Source organism: Orcinus orca, chromosome 6 (genome assembly GCF_937001465.1).
Source record: "Orcinus orca chromosome 6, mOrcOrc1.1, whole genome shotgun sequence".
In the NCBI taxonomy this organism is placed as follows: Eukaryota; Metazoa; Chordata; class Mammalia; order Artiodactyla; family Delphinidae; genus Orcinus; species Orcinus orca.
In genome coordinates, this window is record NC_064564.1 from 113,529,927 (window position 1) to 113,547,556 (window position 17,630).

Consider the following 17,630-nt stretch of genomic DNA (forward strand, 5'->3'; position numbering starts at 1 on the left):
TTGGCTTGGCATCTGCCCTGCTTCACCTGTGTTAGCTGTTTGGGTGCTGAAAAGTAGGAGTCTCTTACTTGATGGATTCTTGGGAGTTTGGGGGCTTCAGAGGACTGTATAATTGTGTTTGTGTATTAATTTGGTAATCTTTATCATTACTGCTTTATAACACAACTGGTTTCATGGTTTCACTTGGTCCCATAAACACAAATATTTTTTTTTTGCCTTTTTTGTTATATTTTGCTTATAAACCCTTTCTGGCTATTGTCAGAATGGGATTCTATTGCAAAAAACGAAGACTTGCAGGATTTCATTTAATGAAGACTTACAAGTTTTATTTTTAATGGGCCTGAGGGGACAGGGACTGCAGTTTTGTGATGAGAACAAGAACAGGGAGGACTTTTAAAGTGGAGGGTGTGTTACAACTTGATTAGTTAGTAACATTGCATACTCAGATACTACCCAAGGGAGGCAAATCTAAATGTAGATGGATTGATGTCTGCAGTACCAGGAAGGAAAAAAAGTATAGAAAGGGGTAAATGTTTCTTTATGTAGCCTGCTGGGACAGTTCCTTTCAGGTTGATGTTACACAACTTTAATAGCTTGTTAGCCAGAGTTCGTCTGGGCTATTCACTACCCGCTGGGTGTTAAATGTGAACTTCAATTTTCCTAAGAATTACAATTTTATGAAGCACCATCACCATCAGACATGTAAGATGCAGCTGTCTTGTCAGACTCATCCATCAGCCCAGGGCTATAGGTTTGTCCAGCCTGGGGTTCATTAGGAAAGGTGGATGTATTCTATTTCTGAACCCCTTTCCCTCAGTGGCCACTGAGACAGTGAAACACTTCACAGCAAACTTAAAAATCATTGTTCTTCCACATAATTCAGCTTTCTGGCTGGAGGATTGGATAAATGAGCCTCAAGATGGGAACTAGATACCCTCCTGAAAGGCAGAGCTTTGCTCGTTTGATGTTTTTTTTCTGAAACCCATGACCTACAGTCAGAAGCTGGTAGTCTTTTTACCTCTCAGTTATTTGTTAACATTCAGCTAAGGGCACTTCGATAACCCCCACTTAAAGGAGCTTACCATGTGCCTGGCCAGCTTGCTTACTAGCTGTTAAATGTCTAACCTTCAATAATTCTGATTTGTATATGTGTAAAAGTGTTGCGCTTGGCTCTGATTATGAAGTCGGCATGTCCCCCAGTGAACCAAGTCTCCTTAGCATATGTTCATGTCACTTGGTTGATTTCCCATTGCAGGACAATCCCAGGATTGCCCATGTTTTGCCGATTTCACTTTCCAGTCCACTGTGAAGGAGGTGATAGAGCAAAGTGGAACTGACATGGTTTCCTCCTATAAAAGCACTGGAGGGCACCTCTTCCAAGTCAGCAAATAAGCCACCTTCAGTATTTGAGCCTTACTCACTTCCGGCCCCTTGGACAAGGCTCCTTCCAGTAAAGTCCTGGCACAAAGTGCTGGTGAGCATAGGATAACAGGAATTGCCTAAACAACTCTAGACTAGGCAGTAAAGAACCAGGGTCCCCTACGTACCTAAGCCATTGCAAGAACCGCCTAGCGCAGGCTAGTTTCCTGAAATGGTGGCTTTTTCTCAAGGTTTAAATGTGTATTCTGTTTAGATGAGCCCTTTAGGGCAAAGGCTGAGCAGCTCTGGCTGAACCAGAAAGCTCCAGTCTAGTCAAGTGATGGGGCGGGGGTCCTGAGGGATTTTGGATTCGTTTGTAATTTGGTGTAATATGGGTAAGGCTTTATTGTTTTCCCACGCATACATTCTTACAGTGATTACAGACAGGGCCAAGCCTCCTTGGGGGGCGACAGGTATGGGATTAGCCCATTTTACACCAATGACATGGGAGAGGAAGAGTGACTCCGGGCGGGAGCCAGGTCGCGGCGGGGTTCCGAGGAAGAGGCTGACCCGGCCCAGAGAGGACAGACCACACAGGCATTGCCCCGCGGCCGGCAGGCGGCGCTGTCCCCAGCCGGGCCCGCCCCTCTGGGCGCGCGACCCGGCAGCTGGAGAACTCCGGCCCGGGAAATGTCCTTTTCTGCCCTTGTATCGCGGGGCGGGGGTCAGTGTCTCAAGGAGCGGGAACCGCGGCCTCAGATGAGGGGCGCTGGGCTCCAAATCCCTCGGAACATCGGATCCGGGGGAGGCGCCGGGGCCTCTGGGTCAGGAGCCGGGCTCGATCCCTCGCGGCCGAGAGGCGGCGCTGATCCCAGGTCCCGCGAGGGCCAGCGGACCTCGGGAGGGGGCGCCCGATCCCGCGACTCCGGCGCCGCTTCCCGGGAAGTTTCAAGTTTGAAAGCCCTGGCGGAGGGGCCCGGGCTTCCGGAACCGGAGTGGTCGAGAGGAGGGGCCGAGCTGCCCGAGCGGCGCCATGGAAGAGGGGGCGCCGCAGCAGGTGAACGGCGCCCGGAGGGGACGGGCCTCGGGCGCGGGCCGGGGGGTAGGGGGAGGCTCATTCACCGCCCCGGGCTCCGGCCGCGTCCCCAGCCCCTCCCCGTGTCCCTTCCCAGCCCTTGCCCTGCGCCCCCCCTACACCTTCGCAGGGCAGACCTGAGCATTGGGGGTAAGTCGTTCCTGCCTCCTGGAAACGTCCCCAAATCACCTCCAAGTGAATCAGAGCCTCCAGTCAGGCCTAACCATGAGCACGTCTGAGTCCGCAGTCAGGGCCACCAGGGTGGGCCCCAAAGTTTCCTAAAATCTGTTCTTCCAGGTAACACTCTAAGGCCGATGTGCATCCGCTGCGAAAGCAAAGGGGGGCCGTGCAGGCACCTAGGGACGGGTCCTGGGAGGGGAGAAGAATGTGTGCGGCAGGCGGAGGGTGCCACTCCCTCGCGGTCGTGGGGTCCTTCCCAGAGCACACAGGCAGGCGGCGAGTGGGGACCCCAGAGGAAGGGGCCTACCCAGTTCCCGGGGGAACCCTCGGGTACACAGGGTTCCAGACCAAATGGCGAGGGGGCGGGGTTCTTGCCGGAGCTGGCAATAGGTTCGCGTGGGACCGAGGCTGTGTGTCTTATTGGGGTGTGGGGAGAGGTGGGATACTAGCCCAGAGCAAATGGGTGTGGGGACGTTTGTGCACAAGATAGCGCCCCAGCCGCGGAGCCGAAAGGGAGAGGTGTGTGCGCACTTGGCAGGATTCCAGCCCAGAGCAGGCAGGACCATGGGCTCTGGTCAAGGGTGAAGTGTTGTCCACAAGACTCCTAGAGTGCCCCCACCCCTTGGGCAACTTTCAGGGCTGCGTCTGTGCCCTCCCTCCCCCTTCCTCCGGAGGTCCCTCTGCCTGTTCCAGCCGTGGCTTGTACATATTTTCCGATTTCCTGTTAACCTCCGCCCAGCAGCGGCAGCTGGGTGACTCAGGACCCCGGTGCCGGGCCCCCAGCTCCGTGGGATCTTTGTTTGCTCAGGCCTTTGGCTCTGGCCCTCTGGCCTAGGGCCCTCAAAGGATTTCCTGAGCCCCGCCCCTGCCCTCTGACAGACGGGCCAGAGGGCCAGCGGAGGCCTGGGGTGGGGGTCCCCAAGGTTCCACTGGGCTCGGGAGATGGAGAGCCGAGAGGTAAGGTGAGGGCTCTGAGGCAGTCCTGGGTTGGGGGCATCATGGGTTACCCTGGGCTGAGGTCAGCAGCAGCACCCGTTGGTTTGAAATGGCCTCTGGGAAGGAGCTTTTCCTCTTTCTTGCTCTCGCTTGGGGTGAAGCAGTGAGAGAGCCTTCTAATTCCTCCCAGGAGCTGAGCTGGGAGTGGGCCCCGGAGACCTCCTCAACCCCTCTGTGCCTCTGCTTTGCCAGCTGGGGTGTCGGAAGATCAGGGGAACAGCCCTAGCTTCCACTCAGGCCACAGGCTTCCCTGTCTGCGTGACCTTGGTGGTGGTGGTGGGGCCCTTCTCAGTGCCAAGCCTCTTTTCTGGTCCCCAGACCTTAGCCTGGATCCCAGACTGAGAGCAGCCTGATGTAAGCGTGACCGGCAGGGAGAGGCTGGGGCCCAAGAGATGACGGTGCATCTCCTTCCCTGTGTTGTGGCCTCGGGCAAATTACTTAACCTCTCTGTGTCTCAGTTTCCTCATCTATAAAATGGGGATAATAACTACACCTACCTCATGGGGTTGCTGTCAGGATCAACAAGTTAATGTCTGCACAGTTCTTAGAACAGAACACCATGTAAACATTAACAATTTTTTCCCCCTTACTCTTCTCTCTGATGGCACAGGACAGGAGCATGGGCTGGATAAATAGCCTTGGGGTTTCCATCTGGCTTAGGGATGCTAGCTCTAAGCTCATAGATGCTTCCCAAACCGTGTGTGTCAGTCCTGGGTGCTGACTGCGCCTGCCTCCCTTCCCCTCCGCCTGTGATGAGCTGAGGCCGTGGAGGTGGGGACTGAGGGGACTAAGGCCTCTGCCTTTCCAGCCTGGGGCGGGCCAGTGGCCCCCAGGGGATGAGAAAGAGGCGATCCGCCGGGCCATCCAGAAGGAGCTGAAAATCAAGGAGGGTGTGGAGAACCTGCGGCGGGTAGCCACCGACCGCCGCCACCTGGGCCACGTGCAGCAGCTGCTGCGGTCCTCCAACCGCCGCCTGGAGCAGCTGCATGGGGAGCTGCGGGAGCTGCATGCCCGCATCCTGCTGCCTGGCCCCGGGCCTGGCCCGGCTGGTGAGTGCGGAATCTGAGCAGGCCCCTCGGGACAGCAGGCGGCAGGCTGACCCAGCTCCTTGGCCTTGGCCCTGACCTCTCGCAGAGCCTCCTCTTGTAGCCCCTGCCCGGGAGGGGCAGGGAGGAGAGAGCTAGGCCATGAGGGGCTCTCGGCTCTGGGGGAGGGGTTCATGAGCCCCACGCTCTTTGCACACAGAACCTGCGGCCTCAGGACCTCGTCCGCTGGCAGAGCAGCCAAGGGCCCGACACCTGGAGGCTCTACAGAGGCAGCTGCAGGTAGAGCTGAAGGTCAAGCAGGGAGCCGAGAATATGACCCACACGTATGCCAGTGGCACTCCCAAGGTAAGGCCCCTGGGATCTGAGGGGAAGAGATTTGGCTCTCAGATTATTAGAGAAGATGGTGATTCAGACCCTATTCTTTTTTTTTTTGAATTTTTGAATTTTTTTTATACAGCAGTTTCTTATTAGTTATCTATTTTATACATATTAGTGTATATATGTCAATCCCAATCTCCCACTTCATCCCACTACCAGCCCCTATTCTGATATGGAAATGCAACCCGGCCATTGACCCTGTAAGAGAGACAGTCTCACCCTTAGTCTGACGGGGGAGGCAGAACCCCAAATCTCAGCTTGGTGGGAAAGGCATGGCTCGAACCCCTTGTCTAACAGAGAAGGCAAAACACCAGTCTAATGGGGAATCTCAGCCCAACTCCCAACCTGTCCCAACCCCCAGCATGAGGTGGAGGCTCACCCTGATCTAATAAGGGAGGCTTGACCTTAGCCCTCCCTTGTCTAGTCTGATGGGGGAGGTCTGCTCCAGACCTAGTCTAAAAAGGGAGGCTTGGCTGTAGTATCTGGCCTACCGAGAGAGGCTTAGCTTCAATTCTGGACTGATGGGGGAGGCTTGCTCCAGTCCCTGGTCTGACCAGGGAGGCTCCTGCCTGGTCCTGGCCTCAGGGGGCATATGTTACAACCCCACAGGAGAGGAAGCTTCTGGCAGCCGCCCAGCAGATGCTACAGGACAGCCAACTGAAGGTGGCCCTGCTACGAATGAAGATCAGCAGCCTGGAGGCCAGCGGGTCCCCTGAGCCAGGTGAGGTCTTGAGAAGTGTGGATGGGCAGAGCGGAGCCGGGCATGGGCCTGAGGGCTGACCCCCTCCCCCCAGGACCGGAGCTGCTGGTGGAGGAGCTGCGGCACCGGCTACGCATCGAGGCTGCTGTGGCCGAGGGCGCCAAGAACGTGGTGAAGCTGCTCGGTAGCCGGCGAACGCAGGACCGCAAGGTGCTAGCCGAGGTCAGATCATGGTCCCCACCCACTGCTGCTCCTCTCTGAGTGGTACCACCCTCTGCAGTGGCGGGAGACACCGCTGGACTGGCTGTGAGGGGTGGCAATGAGGAAACAGGAGGCACATTCTTGTCTAGACCTCAGCCAGGGAGTCTCCAGGTGGCCTGAGCCACTGCCCCCGCCGTTACCCCATGGCCCTGTATCCCTTCTGCAGGCTCAGGCCCAGCTCCAGGAGTCCTCCCAGAAACTGGACCTCCTGCGGCTGGCCTTGGAGCAGCTGCTGGAGGGACTGCCTCCTGCACACCCTCTGCGTGGCAGAGTGGCCCGGGAGCTGCGGACTGCTGTGTCTGGGAACCCCCAGCCTTCAGGGACACTCGTGAAGCCCACCGCCATGACAGGTACCCGTGAGTCCCTCCTACTTCAGAGCTCTCCTTCCCTTCCAGGGAGGAGCCTGAAACACAGTGGGGAAGAATCTTGGAGACTTCCAATCCTGGCCTCACCATCCCCTAGCTGTGTGACCTTGTGCAACTGACATCCCCTCTCCAGACCTCAGTTTTTCACTCTGTCAAATGGGGGTGATAACGGCACCTTATTTCATAGGGTTGCTGCGAAAATTCAGTGAGTTGTTGCGTGTGAAGTGCTCAGCACCGTGCAGGCACAGAGATCGCTCAGTCGGTGAAGCTATTATTTAAGTGAGGAACCATGAGAGTGCTCAAAGTGCCAGTGTTAGGGAGCTCATAGCCCTGGAGGCCTTGATACCCAGTCCCGGGCAGTTTGGGCTGTTGGAAAGTTCTTCCTTATCCCAAGCTGGATCTGCCTCCAAATAATCTAACAGTGTCAACTCTGGAAGCCCTGAACTTCCCACCTGGGACACGGTGCCAACTAGAGAGCCCAGTCCCTGCCAGCACAGAGCTGATGCAGGGTGGACGGGCCCCATCCCACTGTGAGCAGAGCTGAGAAGGGGAAGTACAGCGGCTGGATGGGCCCCCTCACCCGGCCCCTGGGGAATCAAGGAATGCTTCCTGGAGGGGGTGGTGTCTGAGCTTGGCCTTGAAGGGCTTATGTGAGTTAGCCAAGTAGACAAGTTGGGGAAGGTGGGGGTAAGGGCTTGTTAAATGGCCTAAAATTCAGGTACTTGGGGCCGCCCCACATCCTGTCTTCTGGCTGAATACCCGTATTCCTCCAATCGTTCTTCCACCCTGGCACTGCCTTGTTTTATGAGGTCTCTCAGAGTGTAAACCCCAGGCCCAGACTCCCTAAATGGTGCTCTTAGGCCCAGTGTATGTCCTCAAGGGCGGCCAGAGTCCCACTGCTTCCTCTACCCTTGGAGGGACACATCTCTAATGACCCTAAAATGAATCTGCTTGGTTGGCAAAACACGCTTGTGCCCATTGCAGGAGGTAGGGCTGAGCTGGCGCTGCTTTCCGCTGTGCAGATGGGGAGACGGGCCCGGTCCGCCAGCCAGGCCTCCTGCTCTTCCCTGGGCTCTCATCCCTGCCGTGGCGCTGTTCCTAGGCCCTGAGCCCTGAGCAGTGTGTTGCCACGCGCTGCGGTCCCGTGCAACCCGGCTGAGGTCTGAGTCTCACTCCTCTGCCTGTGTGTCCCTGCTTCTTCCAACACGTAGAGAGTGTGCAGGAGGGGAGGACCAGTTGGCCGGCCCCAAGGGTGGCAGGTGGCTGCCGAGGCCTAATGTGGGCAAGGTCTGTGTTTAGCTATACCTCCAGGAGAAGGTAGCGTTCCTGGGGTCCCAGGGGTCCATTGGAGGACGGCACCTGATAACGGCCCCCCACCATGCTCCCTGGCAGGGACGCTGCAGGTCCACCTCCTGGGCTGTGAGCAGCTGCTGACAGCTGTGCCTGGACGTTCCCCCGTGGCCGCGCTGGCCGGGACCCCCTCCCAGGGCTGGCTTTGGAGCAGGGCCAAGCAGCAGCGTGGTGGAGGCGAGCTGGCCAGTGAGTAGGGGGCACGGGAAGCTGGGGAACAGCGAGGGACCCCCGCTCCCGGCCTGCCCTGAGCCCTGGCTCTGGCCCCACAGGTGAGGTGTTGGCCGTGCTGAAGGTGGACAATCGCATTGTGGGCCAGACGGCCTGGGGGCCTGTGGCCAAGCAGTCCTGGGACCAGACCTTTGTCGTCCCCCTGGAGCGGGTGAGGCTGCCTTGTGTGGACAGGGGTGACCATGGGCCGTGGGGTGGAAGGCCGGCCAGGTAGTGGCTCGTGCCATGCTCCACCCCTCAACCTGGCCTCCCCACTGCAGGCCCGAGAGCTGGAGATTGGGGTGCACTGGCGGGACTGGCGGCAGCTGTGTGGCGTGGCCTTCCTGAGGCTGGAGGACTTCCTGGACAATGCCTGTCACCAACTCTCCCTCAGCCTGGTGCCGCAGGGGCTGCTCTTTGTCCAGGTGCCCACTGGCCCCTGCCCTCTGACCTCGTGGGCCCCTGGCTCCGTTAGAGCAAAGAAGGGCCTTTGAGCCTGTGCTCTGAACCCACACGTAGGAGTGGAAATTGAAGCCCAGAGGGAGGAGATCTAGAGGAAGGAAGGATTCCCTGCCCCTCTCTGAGGACTTCATGGGAGCCTAGCGGCCTGCATCCTTGTCCTGTCTGCCCTGCCGCGTGTGTGACCTTGGACCACCTCTCTTCTCCGGGCCTCGGTTTCCCCACTGGTCCCAATGAGGATGTTGGATCCATCTCTCTGAGTCCTTCTGGCTCTTGTGTCTGTTGACATGGGCTCAGGCTGGGAGCCTGGAGGCTGAGGAGGTGCCCGTGGCAGGTGGGGTGGGAGGGGACTGGTCTTCAGCCCTGCCCCCTGCCCCCGCAGGTGACCTTCTGTGACCCTGTCATTGAGAGAAGGCCCCGGCTGCAGAGGCAGAAGCGCATTTTCTCAAAACGCAGAGGTGTGGAGTGGAGAAGGCTGGCCAGTAGGGAGCAGGGCTGGGACCCTTAGGAGACCCCGGGACTGAGCCCCCTTTTGCCCCAGGTCAGGACTTCCTGAGGGCTTCCCAGATGAACCTCAGCATGGCGGCCTGGGGGCGCTTGGTCATGAGCCTACTGCCCCCCTGCAGCTCTCCAAGCACCATCAGCCCCCCGAAAGGGTGCTCCCAGACCCCAGCCACACCCCGGGGGGCCGCCGACCCTGCCTCGCCCAGGTGAGGAGCCTCGCCCCAGGCTGCCTGCTTCTCTGTGGAGTCACCTCACTCCAGATGCAGACAGTGCCTGTCCCCGTTGCTCACCCTCTGACCCGTCTCTCTGTCTCACGCGGCTGTGGGTCCACCCCCACCCCCACCCCCACCCCCCGCATTCCATCCGCCTGTGCCCGGTCGTGTGTCTGCTTCCTCCCCACAGTAATTTCCTGCCCAAGAAGACCCCCTTGCGAGAAAAGATCCAATCCCCACCCAAGCCACCGCGCCTCTACCTGCCCCAGGAGCCGACCCCCGAGGAGATGCCGGTGAGCGGCGGCAGGGCTGGTCATGCTGGGGGCTGTCTGGGTGGGGACGGCAGGGCTGGAGGGAAGAAGGAGAGGAAGCTCCCTCTGCCCTGAGCCCCTCTGCCCTCACAGAGCACCAAACGCCCCCACATGGAGCCCAGGACTCGACTCGAGCCATCTCTGCCAGCCTCAGCCACCAGGTACCCCTGGCAGGCTCACCTTGGCGTTTGAGAGAGACATCTGTCCACTCACTTGGGTGTTTGCATGTCAGGCGTTCTCACATCGCCCCGAGCTCTTGGCTTGCTCTCAGGTTCTCACTTGCAGAGCCCACGTTACTGAGCTCCACCTGCATGCCAGACCCCAGGAAATGGCAGTCCTAGGAGCTCCCACCTGGCCTCTCCAGCCCCTGCCCCTCTTGCCTCACAGGTGGGGACAGCCCAGGACCAGGCATGGAGGGAGGGTTTGGAGCGGCCCTTGGCGGAGCCCCAGCCCTTGTCCCAGGGGCTTCCTGTACCCTCTCTCTTGCAGGAAACCCCCCCGGCTTCAGGACTTCCGCTGCTTGGCCGTGCTGGGCCGGGGCCACTTCGGGAAGGTAGTGGGCTCACGAGGTGCAGTGGAGGGGGTGGGCAGGCCCTGACACACGCTAGCTAGGGGGACTCTGGGGTCTGTGGGGCAGTGGGTGGGGGAAGTAGACCCCTGTACTGTCCACCTGGAGCCCAGTCTCTCTCTGGCCCCCAGGTCCTCCTGGTCCAGTTCAAGGGGACAGGTCAGTACTATGCCATCAAAGCACTGAAGAAGCAAGAGGTGCTGAGCCGGGACGAGGTAGGGAGGTGTGTGCTGAGGCCGGGCCCAGCATCCAGGCACGCGGAGGGCACCCAGAATGGCAGGCCTGGACTGGTGGCCCCGGAAGGCAGCTGAATGCTACTGGGGCTTGTAAGAGGTGACCCTGTGGGGCCAGCCAGGCCTGGGCTCTCTTGTTAGCAACTGCAGTTGTTAACTGTGTGCCCTTGGGCAGGTCCCCTCGTTTATGCACCTCAGTTTCCTCATCTGTGAGATGGGAACAGGGTGGTTGTACAGGTTCAAGACCTATGTGAGGGACTTCCCTGGTGGTCCAGTGGTTAAGACTCTGCGCTTCCACTGCAGGGGGTGCTGGTTCCATCCCTGGTCGGGGAACTGAGATCCCGCATGCCACACAGCGTGGCCAAAAAAAAAGACCTGTGTGAGCTCCTGATACACGTGAACCATCACTCTAGCTGCCTGGCACTTTGACTTAAGAGCCAGTGACCCAGGGGTGTTGTGTGGGTGACAGGGCGTAGTCAGGGGAGGTTTTCATTCCCTTTTGGGTTCCCTCCTTCCCTCTAAAACCCACACCCTCCTCTTGCAGCCTGTACTGCGAGAAGCGAATCCTGGAGGCTGTGGGCCGCATGGGGCACCCCTTCCTACTCTCCCTCCTTGCCTGCTTCCACACCTCCAGCCACGCCTGCTTCGTGACTGAGTTTGTGCCCGGTGGCGACCTCATGATGCAGATCCACGAGGACGTCTTCCCTGAGCCCCAGGCCCGGTGGGTTCCCATCTCTCCCGTACGCCTCTTCCAGCAAGCCTTCCCTGCTTCCCTGTACCTGGCGACGCCTTCATCCTGCTTCCTCCAGGGTGCCCATCAGCAGAAGAGCATGGAGTCAGGGAGGCCTTGGTTCAGATCCTGGTTGTCAACCCTCATAGCGTTTGTGACCTCAGACCTCAGTTTATATAGCTGTGAATTGGGCTAATGATAACTATTTCATAGGCTTGTTGCATGGATGAACATAACATTTAGAAATTGCTGAGCACAGGGACTGGTGAGCAGTAAGTAACCAACAGCTGGTGTTGTTATTTCTTGCCCAGCAGAGTGTGGGCTCTGGAGCCCGGATTCACATATCTGCTCAGCCACTGGCTGTGCAACCCTGGGTGTGTCATTTACTGGGAGTCTGAGGTCCTCATCTGAAAAATAGGCGTGATGGGTGTCCACAGCAGGCTGCTGGGAGGATGCCAGGGTCGGCGTGAGGATACTCGGTGTCATCCCCGGCACAATCTCAGAGCCCAGGAAGGGCAGGCTGTTATCTGGAGGAGCTCCACCCCTGCTACACATGAGGCTCCTCCCAGTCTCTCACCCCCACATGACTCTGGCAGGGATATCTGGGGTCCCCAGGCCATGGCCATCCTGGTGCCTCCCTGCCCTGTCCCCCACAGTCCTGGGCCTGAACTACCCCCTGCCCCAACCCTCCAGGTTCTATCTGGCCTGTGTGGTCCTGGGGCTGCAGTTCTTACATGAGCAGAAGATCATTTACAGGTAACTTGCCCCCGAGATGCTGGGGGAGTGGGCGAGGGGGCAGATGCTACCCTCCTCCTGGGCTGCTCTAGGGTGGGCCCGCTGTTCCCTGGGCCTCAGCGCTTCTTAGCCCCTTTGATCTGCCCCGCCTTTGCCCTCAGAGACCTTAAGTTGGATAATCTTCTGCTGGATGCCCAGGGTTTCCTGAAGATCGCAGACTTTGGGCTCTGTAAGGAAGGTGGGTGCCTCCTGTCCAGGATCCCGTCTTTCAGTCATGCTCACTCAGCCCAGGCCAGCAGGGTGGTGGGCAAGTGGCAGCTTCCAGGAAATCTGCCTCCCAGCCCTCATTCCAGGGACTAGCTGGACACATTGGCTCGTCCTTCCCAGCCCTAAAAGCTCTAAAAGAGCCCCTTGCCCTTGGCCAGAGGGAGCTCCTGGGCCGGGAGAGGGCACTGGGTTCTGCTTTCTGCGTGACCCTGGCACACGAGCTTGTCTGAGACTCAGATTCCTCATCAATCAAGTGGCATAAAAACCGTTCCCACCTCCGAGGGTGTGGGGCAGGGCTCGGCACAGGTTCAGACATGGGGTCATAAGGAGGGTGGGTGCTTGATTCTTACAGCGAGAGGTTCTTGTGGGTAACACACCACGCTGGCATCAGTGTGGATGTCGGTTTGCAGGGATCGGCTTTGGGGACCGGACGAGCACCTTCTGTGGCACCCCGGAGTTCCTGGCCCCTGAGGTGCTGACCCAGGAGGCCTATACGCGGGCTGTGGACTGGTGGGGGCTGGGCGTGCTGCTCTACGAGATGCTGGTGGGCGAGGTGAGCGCTGGACGGGGTGCTGGTGGGGCCTCCAGGTCGGGTGGGGGTGGGGGTGGCCCACGTACCCTGCTGAGCCCCATCCCTGCAGTGCCCGTTTCCAGGGGACACCGAGGAGGAGGTGTTTGACTGCATCGTCAATGCAGAAGCCCCATACCCGTGCTTTCTGTCGGTGCAAGGGCTTGAGCTCATTCAGAAGGTAATCGCAGGGACTTCCCCGGTGGTCCAGTGGTTAAGACTCTGCACTTCCACTGCAGGGGGCGCGGGTTCGATCCCTGGTCGGGGAAACTAAAATCCCGCAAGCTGCGTGGCGCGTCCCCCCAAAAACAAAACAAAACAAACTCTTTAAAAAAAAAAAAAAAGGTAATCACCGCAGGGTCCAGGGCTGGGCCGACAGCTGCTCGTGGCTCAGGGATCCCTACCCGAGAGGCTGGAGAGGGGGAGGCAGGCAGTGCCTAGGGCCCGAACACCCTGAATGAGCACCTGTCCTGTCCCCCAGCTCCTCCAGAAGTGCCCCGAGAAGCGCCTGGGGGCGGGGGAGCGGGATGCTGAGGAGATCAAGACACAGCCTTTCTTCAGGGTGAGTGGCCAGGGCCGCAGTGGTCCAGGAGCCTGGCACAGTGGGAGGTATCGAGGGCCCGCGGGGCTGCCGCTCCCGTCGTCTGAGGCACCTCTACCCTTGCCCCCAGACCACCGACTGGCAGGCCCTGCTCGCCCGAGCCGTCCGGCCCCCATTTGTGCCCACCCTCTGCGGCCCCACAGACCTGCGCTACTTCGAGGGCGAGTTCACGGGGCTGCCGCCTGCCCTGACGCCGCCTGATGCCCGCAGCCCCCTCACCGCCCGCCAACAGGCTGCCTTCCGGGACTTCGACTTTGTGTCCCAGCGATTCCTGGAGCCCTGAGGGCCTCCCGGGCTCTCTACCCCCTGCCCCCCCCGACGGTTGGAGCCTCTGCTTGCCCGCCTTTCTGCCCGCCTGGGCACCCTGGTATTGATGAGCCCTTAGGACTCAAGGTGGCGGCCACGGGCTGCTGTCGTGGGCTTTGGTCAGTCACCGGGCAGAGTGCTGCCTCCCCTCCCTTCTCCCGACCACCTCTCCCCTGCCCGTTGCAAGACCTGGACCCGAAAGGGAGGCACAGCGAGGAGCAGTTTGGTTTGTTTTTTTGAATACTTGTTGCTTTATGGATTATTAAATTTATAAAACTGTGCACTGGAGGCAGCCTGGCTTGGGGCGGGGAGGGTGGAAGTCTCCACAACCCAGGTCCTTGGTGCCCGAGCCCCCCATGGGTCCTCTTCCTCCTCTTCTGCCTTTGAGGCAGGGTTCTGTCCTTCAGCTCCACCCTGAGGCCTGGGAGGAGTGGGCAGCAGTGAGGAGGTCCAGGCCCTTGGAGCGCTGATGCCCCCGGGTGCAGCCCCTCTGGTTTTCAGGCACAAGACGGTGGCCCGGCCTCTAGCAACCCTAAACATCCTGGCTGCTGCCTTCCTCGTCCTCAGCCCAGAGGGTCTCCCAGGACCCCGAGGGCCATCCACAGAAGAAGTGGGCCAGGTTGCGGGTCAGGCCGCGGTCGAAGGGGTTGCCGGGGCGCTGGCGGAGGTAGGCGATACGGTGTGAGGAGATGAACTCCCAGGTGGTGGTGTTGCTGGCCACCAGGTAGAGGTGCGAGGCCAAGAGCAGGCTGGCCACTAGGGAGAAGAGCGACAGCAGCAGGAAGGTGGCAAACAGGAGCCCACTGGACCGCAGCCAGAGCCCCCAAGGCTGGAAGAAGCGGAGGCCAGACCTGCAGGGAAGGAGGGGGACAGGGACCCAGAGCTGGCGGGTGTGTGGTTGGCAGCTTTGCCCCAGGGACCCCAGGTGGGCCGGCCATTTGGGAGAGGGTCCAAGGCCCCTGAAGAGGGAGCCTGGCTCTCTCCACACCTGGTGGGTGCCTGCTGCCTGCCCCCCACCCCCCCACCCAGGGCGCTGGGGGAACCCACCATGCCAGGTACAGGCCCCACAGAAGCACCACCAGCTGCAGCGCCAGGTAGGCCACGAACACTGGGTGATTGCGCTCCCCCACGCAGTTCTCCATCCAGGGACAGTGGTGGTCATATCGGCGGACACAACGACGGCACTCACGGCAGTGACGGGCCCGCAGGGGTTGCTGTGGGCACACAGGGAGTCAGGCCTCAACACTGGCTCCCTTCTGGACCCAACAATGTGGGCGGAAGGTCAGGGCTGGCATCTGGGAGGCCTTCCTGGAGGAGGGATGAGGCCAAGGAGTCTCAATCTTGCCCGACCCTCCCACGGAGGTCCCTGCATCACCCACCAGCACCATGCAGTATCTGCAGCGCCGAAGGGGGATGGCCTGAGGAACCATGGCTGTCTGCTCTTCCTTGGCCTCCTCCTGAAAATGGGGGGACACAGTATGAGATGGGGTTCCCTTGGGAGGCAGAGGGCACTGGTGGGTAGCTCCCTTGGGGGCCAGCTTAACTCTGGGTGTGCACGTTTGGGGATCCATCCCCTGTGTAATGGAGGTGGTAGAGTGGGGGCAGAGTGCCCTGGACGGCGAGGCTGTGTGACCTTTGCCAGTTACTTCCCCTCTCTGGGTCTTGGCAATTTCCTCATTGTAGGATGGGGCTCTAGGTCTGGCAAGACGATTCCCTGGGATTCCCTAGGAAAGCCCTCAGCACAGGGTCTAGCATGAGATTGTTACTGGGGCCTTGAGTTCCCTGTTGTGGGGGAGGAGATGTTTGGGAGCCCTGGTTACCTGGGGCTGGGGCAGGACATTCACGTATCCCGGGTCCATGAGTGACACAGCCAGGTAAAGCAGCAGGGAGCCCAGTACCAAGAGCAGGAAGGTGAGGGGCACGAGCAGCTCCCCCTGCTCTTCCCACTGCCGCAGCGCTGGAGAGGCCAGAGGGGGAGAGTGAGGCTGCGGCGACAGAATAGGAGGGTGCAGGTGAGGGGTGCAGCTGGAGGGGGGAAGTGTGTCCCTGGCTGAGGGAAGGCCTGGAGTTGGAGTTTGATGAATGGTCAGGTGTGGCCACTGCATAGGGTGCAGGAGGGAGAAGTTCACGTTCAGCAAAAAAAAAAAAAAAAAGAAGCAGTTCATCTACACTCTCTGGAGCGCAATAGAGAACCATGGAAGGTTATAGGGTCAGGTGTGTTTCTGAAAGCCCTCTTACTGCTAGAGAAAAGATGGATCAGAGGGGAGGCTTATCTGGGACACGGAGCGGAGCGTGTCTGGACAAGGGCAGTGGCAGGAAGGGTGGAGAAGAGGGGATGGACAGCGGGGTAAGGAGGATGATGGGGCCAGACTTGGCTGGATGTGGGGGAGAGGGAGGAGGGGTCTGGCTCTGAGATGCGGAGAAGCTGGCCAGGTCCAAGATGCCCAAGAGACAGAGGAGGGCAGGGTCGGCAGGCTGGCTGGGATGCTGCAGAGGGACAACAGGGGAACCCAGGCCAGGAAGGGTCCAGCCCATGGAGGTGACTGAAGGATTTTGGGAGGCAGGGGGCTGAAGAGCGAGGGGCAGGAGACAGCCAGACAGCCGAGTGTGGCCAACTCTGGTGCCCCTTGACTGTAAAAGGGAGCGGAGAAGGAAGGGGGGTTGCACTGAGGGGGGGTTCTTTCTGATGGGGAGACTGAGCAGGTTTTTAGGCTAAGGGGCAGAGGCAGTGGAGGAGACTTGAGGTCTTGGGAGGAAAGTGAGAACGCCCCCGGTCCGGGGTTTTATGCTGGAGCAAGGAGGGATGATGAGTGGGGGCTGTGATGGTGGTAGTGAGGGAGGGTGAAAACTTGTGCTGGAGGTGGCCACAGAGGTGGCCTGTGGTGGGTAAAGAGGGGGAAGGGTGGAAGGGGGTTGATGGGATGAATGAATGCTACCAGGGCGAGAATCAAGGATGAGGACGTGAGGGACAGGCTGCTCCCCTATGCGGTGTTCTCTTGCCTGAGGCTGGGGAGCCTGGACTTGGGCAGCTAGTGGCCACAGGGCTGGGCGGGACGCCAGTCCTTCAGCTAGTTGATCCTCGTAATCTTGGGAGTCAATTCCTGGGAAGGGTCGGGCGGGTCCCAGGATCAGGGGAGAAGGGGGCTCGAGTCGGTCGTCGGATCTGGGGCACCGGGTGGGTCCTGGGACAGACAGGGTATCTGGCAGGGATCAGGAAGATTCTGGAATTAATTAGAGATCAACTGGGTATTAGGCAGAAAGCAGGTGGCTCTTGGAATGAGAGATGGGGAGGGGGCCTCAGGATGTGGAGGAGATTGGGTGAATCCCAGGATCTCTTGGGCTTCGGCAAGGGACTCAGTGAGACCCAAACATCTAGGGAATCATGCGGGATCGGGGGGGTCCAGGGTCGCGCGGGGTCCGGCTCACCGGTATCATGCAGGAAGAGCACCAGCGTGATCCCCCAGGTCAGGACGGTGTGCCCGGTCCGCACCAGGACCCCAGGCCTGAGCAGCGCCCACGGCGCCATCGCCTCTGCCCGGGGCCCCACCCGGAAGAAGCGCTCAGAGGGGCGGGCCCTCCGAGGGAGAGGACCCACCGCCACCCGGGGATTGGAGGAGACAGGCTGTGGGCGGGGCCGACTTGGGTGACGGAGACTGCCTATTGGACGGTAGCTGCGGCCGAGTAGGCCCTCGAGCCCACAGGTGCCTGAAGAGGCTGAGGGCGGGGCCGGCGCGCGCGCAGCCGGTAACTCCCCCAACCCCACACCCCACCAGCCAGGTAACTTTCGAAAGCCGGGGAGCCGTCGGGAGCCTCGACCCAGCCCCACTGGGGTTCCACCACCAGCCCCAGGGCCACAGCCTAACGCATGCGTACAGCTTCCTGGACGCTTCAAAGACCCAGGTGTTGTGACTTCAGGTTGCAGAATTGTGCGCGGTTCGGAGATGTGACGCCTGAGCCCTCGAGAGGGGCAGGACTCGCCCAAGGTTGCGCCGTGGTGATACCCTTACCTTCTATTCATTTTCAGATATTGCAGATGGGATGAGAGCAGAGTGGAGGTACGTGGTGCAGATTCTGGCTATGAGGGGCCCAACTTGGGTCAGAGTCAGAAATCCCAGCACTGCCTCTTCCTACCTGTATGAGTTTGGGCAAGTTACTGAACCACTGCGAGCTCTGTTTTCTGTCTGTGTAATGGAGATGATAATAGTACCCCCCTGCT

At 59.7% G+C, this 17,630-nt stretch overlaps 2 protein-coding genes across 11 annotated transcripts; one reads left to right on the forward strand and one right to left on the reverse strand.

The window, feature by feature from the left end:
• The first annotated feature begins 1,869 nt into the window (after positions 1-1,869).
• PKN3 (protein kinase N3) lies at positions 1,870-13,695 on the forward strand. 7 transcript variants are annotated; one of them, XM_033427046.2, is made up of 22 exons: positions 1,884-2,416; positions 4,419-4,659; positions 4,856-5,001; positions 5,644-5,755; positions 5,829-5,956; positions 6,162-6,345; positions 7,753-7,899; positions 7,983-8,092; positions 8,202-8,345; positions 8,762-8,837; positions 8,921-9,089; positions 9,286-9,388; positions 9,500-9,567; positions 9,896-9,959; positions 10,106-10,197; positions 10,752-10,928; positions 11,631-11,693; positions 11,834-11,910; positions 12,350-12,492; positions 12,581-12,688; positions 12,989-13,022; positions 13,176-13,695. In XM_033427046.2, the coding sequence occupies exons 1-22, from the start codon at positions 2,393-2,395 to the stop codon at positions 13,307-13,309; spliced, it is 2,544 nt and encodes an 847-aa protein (XP_033282937.2). In that variant the 5' UTR covers positions 1,884-2,392; the 3' UTR covers positions 13,310-13,695. The 7 variants fall into 7 exon arrangements, with proteins under 7 accessions (XP_033282933.2, XP_033282937.2, XP_033282931.2 ...); XM_004269132.4 differs by having other exon boundaries at positions 1,902-2,416; positions 12,989-13,069; positions 13,179-13,695; XM_033427042.2 differs by having other exon boundaries at positions 1,870-2,416; positions 9,006-9,089; positions 9,500-9,959; ... (1 more) ...; positions 12,989-13,069; positions 13,179-13,695.
• On the reverse strand, positions 13,662-16,989 carry ZDHHC12 (zinc finger DHHC-type palmitoyltransferase 12). Of its 4 annotated transcripts, none has more exons than XM_004269133.4 (5): positions 16,841-16,989; positions 15,235-15,371; positions 14,794-14,871; positions 14,462-14,628; positions 13,662-14,265 (listed from the first exon to the last, which is right to left on the reverse strand). In XM_004269133.4, exons 1-5 carry the CDS (start codon positions 16,938-16,940, stop codon positions 13,947-13,949), a joined length of 801 nt encoding a protein of 266 aa, XP_004269181.1. In that variant the 5' UTR covers positions 16,941-16,989; the 3' UTR covers positions 13,662-13,946. The 4 variants fall into 4 exon arrangements, with proteins under 4 accessions (XP_004269181.1, XP_033282941.1, XP_033282940.1 ...); XM_033427050.2 differs by having other exon boundaries at positions 14,440-14,628; XM_033427049.2 differs by lacking the exon at positions 15,235-15,371 and adding an exon at positions 16,415-16,614.
• Positions 16,990-17,630: the final 641 nt, after the last annotated feature.

Bases quoted from the DNA above. Each gene is read 5' to 3' on its own strand.
- PKN3 (XM_033427040.2), top strand. From the start codon at position 2,393: ATGGAAGAGGGGGCGCCGCAGCAG. The intron at 12,689-12,988 runs GTAATCGCAGGG...CCTGTCCCCCAG, and splicing joins GGCTTGAGCTCATTCAGAAG to CTCCTCCAGAAGTGCCCCGA. The intron at 13,070-13,178 runs GTGAGTGGCCAG...CCTTGCCCCCAG, and splicing joins AGACACAGCCTTTCTTCAGG to ACCACCGACTGGCAGGCCCT.
- ZDHHC12 (XM_033427049.2), bottom strand. From the start codon at position 16,940: ATGGCGCCGTGGGCGCTGCTCAGGCCTGGGGTCCTGGTGCGGACCGGG. The intron at 14,872-16,414 runs GCAAGAGAACAC...CCCCATTTTCAG, and splicing joins TCCAGGCTCCCCAGCCTCAG to GAGGAGGCCAAGGAAGAGCA. The intron at 14,266-14,461 runs GTGGGTTCCCCC...CCTTCCCTGCAG, and splicing joins TGGGGCCTGTACCTGGCATG to GTCTGGCCTCCGCTTCTTCC.